The 12642-nt window shown below is 38.7% G+C and overlaps 1 protein-coding gene across 1 annotated transcript in view; it reads left to right on the top strand.

Moving 5' to 3' along the window:
- THO2 overlaps positions 1 to 12510 on the top strand; it is a 52628-nt gene extending 40118 nt beyond the window's left edge. The window contains exons 22-32 of the mRNA XM_059586431.2: positions 3357 to 3460; positions 4296 to 4476; positions 4729 to 4910; positions 5169 to 5775; positions 5971 to 6075; positions 7954 to 8109; positions 8207 to 8287; positions 8360 to 8812; positions 9680 to 10831; positions 11556 to 11872; positions 12094 to 12510. Of these exons, the coding sequence (XP_059442414.2) occupies positions 3357 to 3460; positions 4296 to 4476; positions 4729 to 4910; positions 5169 to 5775; positions 5971 to 6075; positions 7954 to 8109; positions 8207 to 8287; positions 8360 to 8812; positions 9680 to 10831; positions 11556 to 11872; positions 12094 to 12163 (3408 nt within the window). The 3' untranslated portion in view covers positions 12164 to 12510. The remainder of the gene's footprint in view (positions 1 to 3356; positions 3461 to 4295; positions 4477 to 4728; positions 4911 to 5168; positions 5776 to 5970; positions 6076 to 7953; positions 8110 to 8206; positions 8288 to 8359; positions 8813 to 9679; positions 10832 to 11555; positions 11873 to 12093) is intronic.
- Positions 12511 to 12642: the final 132 nt, after the last annotated feature.

The following is a 12642-nucleotide window of genomic DNA, read 5'->3' as shown; positions in this document are numbered from 1 at the left end:
GGGAATTCGGCAAGGGGATCTCCTTTCTCCTTTACTTTTTGTGCTTGTTATGGAGGCCTTGAGTAAGATGGTGAATGCTACGGTTGACCAAGGACTTTTGACAGGTTTCTCGGTGGGAGATAGGGTTATCTCGGAATTGGAGGTCTCTCACTCCTTATTTGCTGACGATACCTTGATTTTTTGTGAAGCTTCTCTCGAGCAAATCCGGTATGTGCGCCTCATTCTTTTATGTTTTGAGGCTGTTTCGGGTTTGAGAGTTAATCTTGGAAAGTCCAAAATTGTGGCTATCGGAGAGGTGGAGAACATTGGGGTATTAGCTAATATCCTTGGGTGTAGTGTTGCTGAGTTGCCCATGAAGTATCTGGGTCTCCCTCTTGGGGCGTCGTTTAAGGACACGGTTATGTGGAATGATGTGATTGAGAAGATGGAGCGTCAAATGGCAGGTTGGAAGAGGATGTACCTCTCCAAAGGAGGCCGTTTAACTCTCATCAAGAGTACGTTGTCTAATCTACCGACTTACTTTTTGTCTTTGTTTCCGATTCCCATGAGTGTTGCTAAAAGGCTTGAGAAAGTCCAAAGAGATTTCTTGTGGGGAGGAATGGGAGATGAGGCTAAGTTGCATCTTGTAAAGTGGGATCAAGTTTGTCATCCTTTGCACTACGGTGGTCTTGGTATTCGAAAGTTGCATCAGTTTAATCAAGCTCTCTTGGGGAAATGGCTTTGGAGATATGCGAATGAGAGTGAGGCTCTTTGGTGCAAGGTTATCAAAGCCAAGTACGAAGACCAGGAAGGCGGGTGGTGCACAAAGGAGGTTTGGGGTTCTCATGGTGTGGGTTTATGGAAGCATATTTGACAAGGTTGGAGTTCCTTTGCCAAAGGTTGTCGGTTTGAGGTGGGGGTGGGTTCGAAAGTTCGTTTCTGGCATGATATTTGGTGTGGGGAAAATCCTTTGAGGCAAGACTTCCCTTTGTTCAGCATCGCTAGACACAAAGAAACTTGGGTGAAGGATAATTTTACTTGGAGGAATGGGGTTGTAGAGTGGAATGTCATTTTTGTACGACCCGTTCAGGACTGGGAGATGGATTTGGTTGCTCCTTTTTTTGATCGGTTGTACTCGTACAAGATCTCTGTAGGTACGGTGGATCGTATTTGCTGGGCCTCGTCTAGGAAAGGCAAGTTCGAGGTTAAGTCGCTCTTCAAGGCCTTGTCTAATTTTGACCATGAGGTGTTTCCTTGGAAGAGTATTTGGTGCACTAAGGTGCCTTTGCGAGTGGCTTTTTTCGGGTGGACCGCTGCCCTAGGCAAAATTTTGACTCTTGATAATCTACGTAAGAGGAACTTTGTGGTGGTGGAGTGGTGTTGTATGTGCAAAAAGTCGGGAGAGTCGGTAGATCATCTTCTTCTCCATTGCGAAACCGCAAGAACTCTTTGGCACACTATTTTTAGTCGGTTTGGATTGCATTGGGTTATGCCTTGCAGAGTGAGAGATTTATTTTATTGCTGGTGGTCGGGAGGTCGTGCTCGAAGCGCGGTAGTATGGAAGATGATTCCTCTATGTCTTATGTGGTGTATATGGATTGAAAGAAATGCTAGATGTTTTGAGAATTCTACTAGGACTATAGAGGAGTTGACTCATCTTTTCTTTTTTACTCTTTACTTTTGGACGGCCGCTTGACTAGCTCCTTTAGTAATTAATTTTTCTGACTTCCTCTTTCATTTCTCTCCTTCTTAGGCGCTCTCTTTTTATACTTCCCGTGTATATGAGTTGCGCCCCTCTGCGCTTTTAATATATAATACTTTTACTTATCAAAAAAAAAAAAGGACCACATCCCCATATTCACTAATCATGTCAGAATCTTATATTGGAGCCATCTCCCTCCTCAAATTTGGTGTGACATGAAAATTTCTTCTAACTCCTCCTAATATTCTTCCATAACCTCACCCCAAATGCTCTAGAAGGCTCAATAGAACGTTACCTACCCCACGAACTACCAAATTTAGAGTCCACCACTCTCGACCAAGCCTTTTTCTTGTGCATATAGCACCCAAGTCATTTATTTAAGAGAGCACGATTGAACACTAGCAAGTTCCGAATTTTCACCCCTCTCTTAGAGAGCGGTGGACAAACTTTGGACCAGTGAACCAAGTGATATTTGAACTCTTTGCCTAGTCCACCCATAAGAAATCACGTTGGAGCTTCTCAATATAGTTTGCAATACTCGCAAGGAGAGAAAAGAGGAACATGAAATACACCAGCAAATTGGATAGTGTGCTCTTAGGGGCGGCTAAGCTGGGTATGAGATTTCGCCTCTCCCACCCTGGTATGACGGAGAGTGGAACACCTATTTATTCTTTTGTTTCTAAGTCTCAGTTGGGACATTCTCGGAGAATGAAGAAGAATATAGGTAAGCAGCTAAATAAGAATAAGAAGATGCTGGCTGAGGTTGTGGCGGACACTCCGGTGGTGGGGTTGGAAGGATATTCCGAGGGGGTGCTCGACGCGATGGAATGCGCTCCCACTTTGGGATTGACTTTTGGGGGTGACAAGAAAAGACTTTTGAATCTTTTTTCAGTCATTGAAGAGGATTGGTACTGTGTAGAGGGGATTTCTGTTTCAAATTCTAAGGGGAAGAGGAGAGAGCTCAAAAATTTGGAATGCTCCATTAATTTTGAGGCTAATAGAGTAGGGTCAAAGGCAGGGTGGTTTAGGCTTGCCTTGGGAGATTAGGGCTATTATGGGTGTTGGGTTTCAGGGTTTTTTTAGGTTTCTTTTGGGGTCTAGGGTTCTTTTTTGGCTTTGGTTTTTTGTGGGTTAACACAGGTTTTCCTATGTATACTCGTTGTGTACCTAGAGGCGCATTGCGCTTTTTTGATATACAACATTACTTATCAAAAAAATATATATATTATGGAGCAAACATTATGGGGTTTCTTTTGGAAGCGCTGAATTCTAAGGGTGAAATATGTCCCATATGAGACTCAGAAGCCTGTAAGCCTTATGATTGGAAATTTTCATTTAAGTTGAATGGTATTTCTGGTATTGTGTATCAATAACCAGATGCTCTGAGACTTGTGGTTTAATTTTTGTCGTACACTAAAGTCTGCATTGGTTTTGGGAAAATTCAATGTTGCAAAATATGCAGTACTCATTGTTCTAATATAGCTGGTAGACAAAAATGGTCAAAACCAAAATGTCATGAATTTGTAACTCTTGTTTTTAACACATTGCTTGAACTTCTGGTGCTGTTAAATTGACTTTCTTGTTTTTGTAATAGTGAAGCGTGCTGAGTTTACTATCATGGTATTTGAAATGCTAAGTTGTTAACATATAATTTAACATATAATTCTCTATGCAGGCCTTGATCAAGTCAACTAACAGGCTAAGGGACTCGTTGCTTTCAAAAGATGAACCAAAGTTGGCAGTTCCTCTTTTGTTACTCATTGCTCAACATCGTTCTGTGTAAGCTTTAGAAATCTATTTGCTAAATATTCACTCAAAGTAACAATCTACATTTTCTTCTCCCAAGCAATTCTGTTTTTATAGAAAGCAGACATAAGGGCACTATATTCAAGTTGTTTATGAGTTGGCTATTGGTGTACTTAGAAATCTATTGCTAATGTGTATTCTGGTTTCTTGATTTGGGTGAGAGTAAAGGGGTTAAATCCCATGATGTTGACCTTAGCATCACAATCAAACATGGCTGATTTGTCTTTTAATTTGTATGGCTGAAGTGACTGACATGAGTTGAAAAGTAAGCAGGCATGTGCAGACTACACTGATTTTTCATAAATCCGATTGAGTTATGAACAGAAAGAAATGATTGTTTATGAAATTTGGGCCTTTTTTCACTTTTTCTATTATTCAAAAAGGGTTTCAAAGAGTTTTTTTCTTTTGTCTGTTGTTGCGTCTGTATTGTGTTTCATATGAACTTTGTGCTCATGTTTACGTATTCTATGAAACTTATTGTTGCTGTAAAACACACGAAGGTTTGAAGAATCATACGTAAGCTAATAGTGTTTTTCGTTCAACGAATAACTGTATCTTAGCATTCAAATTAGTTAGCTTCCCCTTATTTAATTCCGGGTCTTTCATTTCTCTTTTGTCCTTTACCCTTAATGTTTTTTGATCAGGTCCTGACAGATTGTTGTGCATGATTTGCTTGGATACTTTTTGCCTGCCAAAGTTGATTGCCATAAGATTCATAATATGTCAAGTAGTGAGTGTCAGTGAGGAAAAACAAAAATGAGAACAAAAGCTACTTGGATACAGCACCTGATTCTATTATTTTCTGCAGGGTCGTCATAAATGCAGATGCCCCTTATATAAAGATGGTTTGCGAGCAGTTTGATAGATGCCATGGTACTCTTCTTCAATTTGTGGAATTCCTTTGCAGTGCAGTGACACCAGCGTTGGCTTACGCCCAGTTGATTCCCTCGCTTGATGATCTTGTCCATCTTTACCACCTTGATCCTGAGGTATGTCTTCTCTCTCTCTCTCTGGTTACTCTCTACCCTATTTGATAAAACACTTATGATGGCTTGTTTATCTCTTTTTCTGTTTACTTTCATAAAGCTTTCTTTTTTTCTTTTTAATTCTATTTTCTTCTTTCTCTATTTTAATGCTGTGTAAAATTTTCCCTCAAATGGTTTCCATGGAGTATTATGTTGCTTTTATGCTACAGAGTTAGTAACATCCTTCTTATCGTGTTTTTCTTTTCCCCCACATAGGTTGCTTTTTTGATATATCGCCCTGTAATGAGGCTCTTCAAGTGTCGGGGGACTTCTGATGTCTTCTGGCCTTTAGATGACAGTGATGCTACAAATATTGCTTCCACAAACTTAGCGTCTGAACCTACTGAATATTCTGGAAATGTGGTTTTGGATCTTGACTCTCCAAGGAAGCCTATAATGTAATAGTCTCTACCATTATCATCTTATTATGCTGTTTTTGACATATTGCTTGGCTTGAGAATTTAACATTTTGGAAAACTGTTGTAGGTTACAGATACAAACATGTAAGAAAATGTCATATTTTAACTTTCACATCGGGTCTTTTGATTTGCTCACATTGATGGCATTAGTTAGCATGGACTGGTAGTATTTATTTACCCCTATTTCTGACTAGCCGTCTTTTCCTTCCTGTTCAATGTTTGTACCATTCTATGCAGGTGGTCTGATCTTCTTGATACTGTTAGAACCATGTTGCCTTCAAAAGCCTGGAATAGTCTGTCTCCTGATCTCTATGCTACATTTTGGGGGCTTACACTCTATGATCTCTATGTTCCTAGAAATCGTTACGAGTCTGAAATTACGAAGCAGCATGCTGCTCTTAAGGCTCTGGAAGAGCTATCTGATAACTCAAGTTCAGCAATCGCCAAAAGGAAGAAAGACAAAGAAAGAATTCAAGAATCTCTAGATCGCTTGACTACTGAACTCCATAAGCATGAAGAAAATGTTGCATCTGTTCGTAAACGGCTTTCTCGTGAAAAAGACAAGTGGTGGAGTTCCTGCCCTGATACTTCGAAGATCAACATGGAGTTTCTTCAGCGTTGTATTTTTCCTCGCTGTACTTTCAGTATGCCAGACGCTGTTTATTGTGCCATGTTTGTGCACACTCTTCATTCCCTCGGAACACCATTTTTTAACACAGTGAACCACATTGATGTTCTGATATGTAAGACCTTACAACCTATGATATGCTGCTGCACTGAATATGAAGCGGGTAGACTTGGAAGGTTTTTATGTGAGACACTAAAGATTGCTTATTATTGGAAGGTAAATTACCACTTCATGTTGGTTTTGTAATTGTTGTGCAAAATTTAGTTTTGTTTCCGTTGCTGTAGTTATGGAAATTTTTTATATATAGGGCGGCATTTCAATAAAGCAATTGAATATAATTTCATATTCTCCCCATTTTTTGTCTTTAATTCTTGACATTGACCAGTGCTTTTCTGTCTTTTGGGGTTGCAGAGTGATGAATCTATTTATGAGCGTGAGTGTGGAAATATGCCAGGCTTTGCTGTGTATTATAGATATCCAAACAGCCAGCGAGTTACATATGGCCAGTTCGTTAGGGTGAGTTATTTTTCTTGGGCCTTTCAATTATTTAAAATTTCCTTGTTAACTTCCACAATGTTCAAGAACTCAAAAGTTTACATAAGCAGTTCAATTCACTTCATCTGTCATTGTTTGATTTTTCTTAAAGGTATCAGTTCTCCTCTATACCCCTCACCATTGCCCACCCCGTTTCCTTCTGTCTCCCTTTTGTCTATGTACTTGTTTTTTTCGATTGAGCTTTCCGAGTGCTTTTTATGTTGAAACTACCCATCTATATATATCTATTAACTCTATAAATTTTCCTAGAATTTTTTTTTTTTTTTGGATAGGTAATATCAATTCATAAATAAGTGCAACTCAAGTACATATACAATAGGGCCCAAGTATACAAAAGCTTTTAAGCTGAGAACAAAGCATATAAATCTAAGAATTCGGCAAGTGTTAATGCTTGCGACAAATGCCACATTACTCTCCACGAGTGAAGTGTTTGAAGTACCATTTTCTTCAACTCGATGAGTCCAAGTTCACGATCCTCAAAGCAACGTGCATTCCTTTCTCTCTATAGACACCACATAACACACAAAGGAACCATTCTCCAAATTTGCAAAGTTTGTACAGTTTACCCCTTTCTCCCCTCCAACTTCCCAAACAGTCATTCATCCTACCCGGCATCCCCCACGTAACACCAAACAACTGAAGGACCATGCTCCATACCTCACTAGCAACCTCACAATGCAATAATAAGTGATCAATTGATTCTCTATTGTGTTTACACATACAACACCACTCCGTCACTATAATGTTCTTCTTACGTAAATTGTCCAATGTTAATATTTTCCCCAACACCGCCATCCACACAAAAAAAGCCACTCTCGGAGGAGCTTTACTCTTCCAAGGACCAATAGTCGGTGCCGGATTAACCATTACCTGATAATAGCACTTCACTTTAAAATTCTTCCTCTTCAAGGGGATCCAACATATTTTATCCACATCACCTTGCCTAATCTGTTGGGAATACAGTAACTTGAAGAATTGTGAAACCACTTCCATTTCCCAGTCATGAACAGGCGAGTAAACATAACATTCCAATGAATAACACCATGTGCTATATCCAAAACTTTCCTAGAATCTTAATAGGTTCTTTTGAGCTTTATTAGTGTTCCTGAACTCAGTATACTAAAAAAAATTTCTTCTTCAACCTTATGGGTCACCATGTCTCAAACTTAGTTGGATATAGTTATTTATCAAAAAAAAAAAAAATCTCTTATTGAGTAAAATATGAGAGAGTCTGTTAAGATGATTTGGCCTTGTACAACATAGACCTATTATGCACTATCGAGAAAGAGAGATTTAGTTGAAGTTGTCTGAGTGAAAAAAAAGTAGGGGGAAGCCTGTAGCAACACGGGTATTATTGAAGAGGGATATGCTAAATAGGTTCCAACTTGAGACCCATCCACATGTTTATCAGGGTCTTCTAGCAGTTCCTTTATGTGTTAGATTTTGATCAAAATCAAACTAAATTGTGACAACTTTGTGCAGCGTCATTTATGTTATTAAGGTGGTCAGCGATTTCCTATTTTGTGCATGTGATAGAGGAGTTGTTGTTTGAACTGATTTTCAGTCTATTTAAATTTCTTCCTGTGATTTATTTGTTTTTCTGCTGAACCTGGCCTGGAACTTTGGATGGGTGAAGTATAGAGCTAGAACTTTGCTGTCTATTTTTCTTTTTTCTGTTGCTAATTCGTTGCTAGTCTTATGTAATATATTAAGTTCTAGATTCTTCAATCTCTTGGTGTGCAAAAAGGTACTGTTACTTATCATTATGCCCACTTTGATTAGGTTGTATTTTCCTGCACTTAGCTATAGACTGTTGTTCATTTGTCCTATTGCTGATAGGTACATTGGAAATGGAGTCAAAGGATAACAAGGCTATTAATTCAATGCTTGGAATCTGCTGAGTACATGGAAATTCGAAATGCTCTTATAATGTTGACAAAGATTTCTAGTGTTTTCCCTGTTACTCGAAAGACTGGTATAAATCTTGAAAAGCGGGTAAGAGATATGTTGAATGTTCTGCTTTTTCTCTTGAATTATCTGCTTCTTTCTGGTCAATTTAGAGCATTTTGATATATTTCTACCTTCCATGCAGGTAGCTAAGATCAAAAGTGATGAAAGAGAGGATCTCAAGGTGTTGGCAACAGGTGTCGCTGCAGCTTTGGCTGCTAGAAAGGTATCCTACTTCTTTCATTGTGTGCTTTCTGCCCAGTCTTCGGCATGGACTAAATATTCTTTCATTTTGCAGCCTTCCTGGGTTACGGATGAAGAATTTGGCAACGGCTATCTTGATAATAAGCCTGCGCTACCGCCTTCTTCAAAGTCTTCAGCTGGTAATTCAGCACCTGTGCAAAGTAGTTCTTCCAAAGTTTCTCAAAGTGAAGCTGCTGGGGGAAAAACAGTTGCCACAACAAACCTATATTCCGATTCTGGGAATTCTGTGAAAGAACAGATATTAAAAACAAAACCAGCAGATGGGAGATCGGAAAGAACTGAAAGTCTTGCAATTGCAAAGTCTGATCCTGGAAGTCTAAAACTAAAAGTTGGTAATGCGTCTGATGCCCAATCATCCTTACCCTCAGCCGCTGTACAATCTGGAACATCAAGATCAATAGAGAATCCAAAGCAGGTGGATGAATCCTCAAGAACATTGGATGAAAACATGGCAAAACTTGTTCCAAAGAACTCTACAGAAGCTGAGGTATTATCTAATATCTTTTGTTTAATACAATTAAATAGATCTCATTGCACCAAACAATGGAAATTTTAGTATGATTTTGTATGTAATTGCGGTTTTAAAAGGTGGCCCTGCTTTAATAGAGAGTACAGCTAGATGGTGCTTCCTTGTTCCTACGTGCAATAATTGCAACATCTCATCTGTAATTTGTTAGTAGTATTTGTTATAAGCTTCTCTCACAATGCTGGTTGCCTCTCCACTTTTACTTAAAACCTGTGCTTCATGCTCGCTCCAGGAATGGGTTTCCTCTCCTTTTGTCCTCATAATTGGGTCCTTACGGATAAAAACTCTTGGTGGTATGTGACGGGCAAATACTCAACTGTGTTGAATGAGTCACTCTTATCAATTAGAGAGAAATTAAGATAAAACTACGGTACTACCTCATTATTTGAAGGACAAATTAGATGTCCTTTGACCTGGACTGTGGTGTCCATTTGAGTTTATTGTTAAATTTAAATGTTGTGAAGATGTGTTCTAGCAATATAAAATTAAACTTTATCATCTTCAATTTGCTTGTTCTTTGCTGTGATCTTTACATTGTTAGTTTTGTTTTTGTTTTTTTTTTTCTTTTCAATTGTTTGGGGTTCAAAGTGGATATAGAATACTTGGGGGAGTATTACTTTGACACTTTATGATCTGCTAGTTATCCTATGTTGGACATAATACTATTTGGCGTGTTAGTTTCTTGATGTTGTGATTTATCACCTAATAATTCATAACTGCTGTTGATTTTTTTCGTCATTCTTTTCTCCCATCCTCTCTCTCTCTCACGCACTCTTTCAATCATATATTTCCTTCCCTTTCTAATGTTTAAAATTCCTCCAATGGCAGTTAAGAGCGTTGGCAAAAAGGTCAGTGTCTGCTGCATCAATTACTAAGACTCCAAAACAAGATCTCGCAAAAGATGATAGTAGGTCTGGAAAAGCTGTTGCCAGGACTTCTGGCTCTTCTACTGGTGACAAGGATCTTTCAACTCATGCATCAGAGGGCAGGCAGGTTGGAGCTACTAATTCTACCTCTGCAGTCAATGCAAATGGTAACACAGTTTCAGCTTCAGGTAAAGGTTCAACTCCATCTGCTAGAACATCATCAGATACTCACGGTAATGAATCGAAGGCTGAAAGTGGAGCTGCCAAGGCTTCAGATATAAGGATTTCTGCTGTAAAGGATGATGGTGCTGAAGTTTCTGATGTACCAAGGCCCCCTTCTCGTGTTGTTCATTCTCCTAGGCATGATAATTCTGTAATTGCCTCCAAGTCTAGCGATAAGCTGCAAAAGAGAGGCAGTCCTTCTGAAGAACCTGATAGACTAAGTAAACGCCGGAAAGGGGATTCTGAAACAAGAGATTTAGAGGGTGATGTTCGATTGTCTGATAGAGAGAGGTCTGTGGATCATGGAACTGATGAACTCTATAGGCCCACGGATAAGCCCTTGGATAGATCAAAAGATAAGGGCAATGAGAGATATGACAGGGACTATAGGGATAGAGTAGATCGTTCTGATAAGTCCCGCAGTGATGACATTTTCTCTGAAAAATCTAGGGATAGGTCAATCGAAAGATACGGAACAGAGCGTTCAGTTGAGAGAGTTCAAGAGAGAGGTTCTGATAGGAGTTTTGATAGAGTCCCTGACAAAGGTAAAGATGATAGGAACAAAGATGACAGAAGTAAATTAAGGTACAATGATACATCTGCAGAAAAATCTCATAATGACGATCGGTTTCATAATCAAGGCTTGCCTCCACCTCCACCGTTACCGCCTAATGTGGTCCCCCAATCTGTCAATACTGGTAGAAGAGATGAAGATGCTGATAGAAGGTTTGGAGGCACCCGACATTCTCAAAGGCTATCTCCAAGACATGAAGAGAAAGAACGGAGACGATCTGAAGAGAATTCCTTATCTTCACAGGATGATGCAAAACGTAGAAGAGATGATGATTTCCGAGAGAGAAAGCGAGAGGAAAGAGAGGCACTGTCAATGAAGGTATTTATCAGCCCTTATTTATTAATTTAACTGTCATTTACATTTAGAACAAACCCTTTGACGATGTAACTGGGGAATTGTCTGGCAATCGAGTTAGAATATGTGCTTCTTGTTAGATGTTTTATGCACAATGACTGAATCGAATTAAGTTGGTCATATGTAGGTTATGTGAGTTTAGTAATAGTCCAAAACTTCATAGTCATGTTCTTTGGCTTAATGGACTTGGTCTTGAAGCCCATAATGGAAAATCACCATTTCAATGGAAATGATTTATCAATCTTCTTTATTTTTTTTTTTTTTTTTTTTTCTGAAGAGTGGACAATCTCTCCTATGAAATTACTAGCTTATTTTAAATGGTAGCCTACAGCTTATCTGATTGTCATTCTGACTGGCTTGTCTATAGTTGAATATTTCTCTCTTTTTTTTTCTTCAGATTTATTTGTATTTTGTTTTTACTACTTCCCACTTCGAATTCAAGTGATATTACATTCTATTGGAATGGCCAGCTATTAATGCAATATTCTAGTCATACATGGAATTTTGGCTTTCCATATAATTTTTCCATTTCATTGGTGCCTTGCTATGTATATAATTTGATTACTGATAGATGTATTGATTCTTAGAATGGATAGATTTAGTTTTTGGGATACGCCCTTAGCAATCAACATTTTCATCACACTTAAAACATGAAGTTGTCTCTCAATTCTTTTAGTGCTGCATGTAGGCAGAGGAGAGGGAAAGAGAAAGGGAAAGAGAGAGGGAGAAAGCAAGCGTTTTAAAAGATGATATGGATGCAAGTGCAGCTTCTAAGAGGCGGAAACTTAAAAGGGAGCATATGCCATCAGGGGAAGCTGGTGAGTATTCACCTGTGGCTCCGCCACCTCCTCCCCTTAGTATTGGTGTGTCACAATCGTACGAAGGAAGAGACAGGGGAGACCGGAAGGGAGCAATGATTCAGCGTGCAGGTTACTTGGACGAACCAAGTCTAAGGATTCATGGTAAAGAAGTTGCAAGCAAAATGACCCGTCGCGAATCAGACCCGTATCCTTAAAATTAGTTTTCATGGTATCTTGCATATACATATATAATATTTATGCGCACACACGCATGTTATTACACTTACATCCATACATTATTCACTGTCAGGATCCTTTGCCAAATAATTGTCAGAATCTACTTCTTCAAATTATTGTCTTTTACTTTAAATTTAGCTAGTGACATGATGCCTGCCTGCCATTGCAAGTCCTTAACCATGGTCTCAGCATCTATGATCGCGAGTGGGATGACGAGAAGAGGCAAAGAGTTGAACAAAAGCGGAGGCACCGAAAGTGATTTCTGAAGAGAGAGAAATAGCAAAAGTTCACTTATAAGGCTCTAGCTCATTTCTTCCAGTTGCTGTTGGCCAACTTATACGTTTGGATTTTCTTGGCTTGGCTGGGGTTCCCTCCCATTCATGTTCTCCCCTTGGTGTGGGTAACTTGTACCAGATATTCTAAACATTTACAATTTTGGTGGCTCTTATCCTTAGCTTCATGAATTCAAATTTGTAACTAATTCATGCCATTATGTATAATATTGTAAATACTGAGCAGTCTGTAGTCTAATGCGTTTCTGCTGAATTTTAATTCTTTCATGCTGTTGCTGAGTTTTGAAAGAAATGTAAAGAAGCAGTTTTGATTGACATTTTTCACACACACACACACACATATATATATATATATATATATATATATATATATATATATATATATATATATATATATATATTATTTTGGCTAATTTCTACTTCAGAAAAGGATTCACAGGTCAGC

The sequence above is a fragment of the Corylus avellana genome, chromosome 3, assembly GCF_965113065.1.
Source record: "Corylus avellana chromosome 3, dhCorAvel1.hap1.2, whole genome shotgun sequence".
NCBI lineage: Eukaryota > Viridiplantae > Streptophyta > Magnoliopsida > Fagales > Betulaceae > Corylus > Corylus avellana.
Note: the sequence above shows the minus strand (reverse complement) of the source record. Positions and strands in the feature narration are given on the sequence as shown.